The following is a 3,465-nucleotide window of genomic DNA, read 5'->3' on the forward strand; positions in this document are numbered from 1 at the left end:
AATGAGGCCATAACTATATATACACAGCCATTAACTTACTTGGTTTCAATCAGCATAACTGCTATCACTGCTTTGTGTACCAAAAGAAGAAAAAACAGCCGAAAATGTGTTTACTGGCAAGTTTTGTTTCCAGAAAGGCAATTTGCATGTATTTTTTACAGCTCTGGAGAGCAAAGCTCTTAATACTGACAAGAAAGAAACCTCCTGAAGTCGAAACCTTTGGGCCAGAGCTTGCTGTTTGTGCCTCATGTCAATCAGCAGAGGGTGATTTGCGAACCTGTCAATAAAGTTTATCAGGGCGGCGAGCCACCGCAGGTTAATCCTGGAGGTTATCTGGCGGCTTAGCCAACCAGCCCGGCCTCGGTTAAAGAATCAGAGAGACGATTTGAAGCTGAAAATCAATGACGGCGGGATTTGGCAACGTCCAGCCCACCTGCGAGACGTCGCTTGTGTCATATTGAATGTTTTGTTTAAATGTGTGCTGCTGAGGGCTGCGACAGAGAGCGGGGCGGCGACGGCCGCCCTGTTATCCCCTGGGCACGCAACAAATTCAACAGCACAACATCCCTTGGGCCTCAGCAATGCCCCGGAGGTCCTTTTTGTCCCAGGGGGAGGGGAAGAGGCCGTTTAAGCTGCCGGGACCGCCGTCGACGAGGGTCCCACCTTCCCTCGGCGGGACGCCCCGCTCCGCCGGGCCTGAGGCGGGGGGAGGCCGCGCTTCCCGCCGCTCCCGGCGCGAGCCGGCAGGGGGCGCGGCGGGGGCGGGGCTCCCCCGGCGGCGCGAGGCCGGCGCCGCCTCCCGCGCCTGCGCGCGGGCAGGGCGGCGCGGCGCCGGGTCTCCAAGATGGCGGCGGGGCCGCCCCCCACCGCCGCCGAGGCGTACCGCCCCAACCGCTTCGTCTCGCTGCCGGCCGAGCTCGACCCCGAGACCTACGACTCGTCGCCGGAGAAGCGCCGTGCCGAAGCCGAGCGCTTGGCCATCCGCGCCCGGCTGAAGCGGCAGTACCAGCTGCAGCTCAACAACCCCAACCCACCGGCCGTCATCGTGAGTGGGGAGCGGGCGGGGGGGCGGCGGGGCCTGTCCGCCTCGCCCGGTGTCCCGGAGCGGGGCCCGGGGCTGGGTCCCTGCGGGCGGGGCGCTGCCCTCCCCGTGACCTTGACGCCCTTCCCGGCGTGGGCCGGGAGGCGGCCGGGCGCTTTCTAGGCCTCAGCCCCGCGGCGGGGGCAAGCGGGGCTGCGCCGAGTCGGGTGGGCCTCGCAGGGCCCCCGGGCCTGACGGAGGTTTTCTTCCCCCCCAGGAAGATCCTGCCTTGCTCCGCTGGGCCTACGCCAGGACGCAGAACGTCTACCCTAATTTCCACCCGACGCCGAAGACGTCCTTTCTGGGAGCGCTTTTTGCGATAGGCCCTATCCTCTTCTGGGTTGCTGTCTTCAAAACTGACAGGGTAAGGCAACTGAACGCCAGTGAACACCCAATTGGGAAATGTAGATCCGCCTGGAGGCTTAATTGGTGGGATCCTCTTGCACCTAACAATGATTAATACCGTTGAAGTAGCGAGGGAAGGAAGGCTGATACTGAGCCTGCTCTCTCAAAGCCTCATAACTGTTTGCAAAGTCCTGCTGTGCTGACAGCCCTGTATTGTACCCTTGCGTATGGCCGGTCACAGTTTCCCTGATCAGGATATTTTGCTATAATAAAGCTCTCTGTAGCACTGATGATGTAAATTAATCATAAAAGACTATTATTTTCAGCTGTTGACATGCAGTAACTGTGCTTTCTAAAATAAATAAATAAATAGGGAGCATATGGATGACCGACCTAGCAAGGTCTCTGTGAATTGCTTAACTACTTCTCTAATCTCATGAAGCAAATGGGGAGGAGTACTTACGCTGACTGCAGTGCCTGATCTTGGGTGGACTTTTAAGATTTTGGAAGGTTTATCTTGTTTCTGTTCTAACTCCTGAAATGCAGGCATCAGAATCTGAGCAATGGTGGATCATTCTGAAAATACTCAGCTATAGGCATGCATAAGAAAATGCCTGAGAGACAGTGGCTGTTTTTACTAGTGAATTTGTGGCTATTGTAAAACACTTTCATTTCTTTCTTTTGTACAAAAGTAGCATTTTTAGATCAAGTCGTAAACTGGGAAGCACAAACATTAATTAAAATTAATAGGATATTTGTAGAGAATGGTGTTTACTAGCATGAATCGAAAATACAGGTTTTAGAAAACATGCCGAGCATGTTGTTACAAATGTTTTTGAGACTTCAGCATCTCTGCAGTATTTTGTCGTGCTGGTTCTGTTTTGTACATAAAGCCACACTTGGGCTTAGCCACCAAGTGTGGCTTAGCATGTGACTGCTTGAAAATAAACCTGCGTGAGTGAAATCTAGACATACTTGCCACGGAATATTTAAGCTGAAGTCTTCAATATAGTCTCCAGGACAATTTGTTTTCCTTTATTCCAGTTCCCTTACTGATGCTTGGGGATTTTTCTTTGTTTTCTGGTAGCATATAAAGCACAATAACTATTATACTCTTCTCTGAGGAGTGTTTGTTGCGTGTCTGGGAAAGCAAAATACAAATTGCCAAGTCTTAAGCTAAGTCTTCTGGTTTTATCTGGCAGAAGGTATCTGGGCAATGTTTGCAGTGGCTGTGTACTGTAATGGTACCTGTCAGAAAGGTACATGACTGCAGAGTGAGATACAAATGGGCTGAAAGTGAATATAGGCGCATCTAGGCAAGTTATTAAGAAGTTTCTCCATAATTAGATCTCTAAACTGGGTTATTCAGCCCGAAGGAGGAGGCGGAAACTAAATGTGACGCAGCTAGTTTGGTGAAAAATACATCACAGGAATTGGTCTCTGCTGGCCTGTGAGAGTGGATGGATGTGCAGAGAGGTCAATCTGAGCACGTCTTCTGTAGCTGGCAGGTGAAGCTAAATGCTTTGTTCTTTTTTTACTTTTTAACCACGACAGTTGTTACCAGAGTTTGTGCTTATGGAATCATTTAAGTTGGAAAAGACCCTTAAGATCATATGTGGTGCTATCTTCCTATAGTCCGTGCTGAAATACTAGGACTGCTTTTCTCTCATCCCAGGCTGATCGAAACTTCTCTAATAGGATAATGATGAATGTTCTCTTTCTTCCACAGGATCGTAAAGAGAAGCTTATCCAAGAAGGTAAATACAAGCGACCGTTCAGTGTATTTTAAGTTCCTGGAATTGCAGTGCTGTTCACGGGATATGAGTAAAATAAGATGTATTGTGTGCTGACATTTCTCCTTCACAAGAATAAATCTTAATTGCTCGCCGGTTGTCTTGCATCTTTAACAATTATGGAAACTGCAAAAATGCAGGATCTTTGTATCTGATGCAGATTGATACCGAGAGGGTGTCCTGAACTCAACCAGTGTACTCCTTTGGTCTACAGGCAGAGGCTCCTTTTAAACTGGAAGTTGCTGC

The 3,465-nt window shown here is 50.2% G+C and overlaps 1 protein-coding gene across 2 annotated transcripts; it reads left to right on the plus strand.

Moving 5' to 3' along the window:
• The first annotated feature begins 799 nt into the window (after nt 1–799).
• NDUFB4 (NADH:ubiquinone oxidoreductase subunit B4) lies at nt 800–3,465 on the plus strand. 2 transcript variants are annotated; one of them, XM_082303715.1, is made up of 4 exons: nt 800–1,045; nt 1,299–1,445; nt 3,156–3,183; nt 3,434–3,465. In XM_082303715.1, the coding sequence occupies exons 1-4, from the start codon at nt 845–847 to the stop codon at nt 3,448–3,450; spliced, it is 393 nt and encodes a 130-aa protein (XP_082159841.1). In that variant the 5' UTR covers nt 800–844; the 3' UTR covers nt 3,451–3,465. The 2 variants fall into 2 exon arrangements, with proteins under 2 accessions (XP_082159841.1, XP_082159840.1); XM_082303714.1 differs by lacking the exon at nt 3,434–3,465 and having other exon boundaries at nt 3,156–3,313.

Source organism: Platalea leucorodia, assembly GCF_965183815.1.
Source record: "Platalea leucorodia genome assembly, chromosome: 2".
Taxonomy (NCBI): Eukaryota; Metazoa; Chordata; class Aves; order Pelecaniformes; family Threskiornithidae; genus Platalea; species Platalea leucorodia.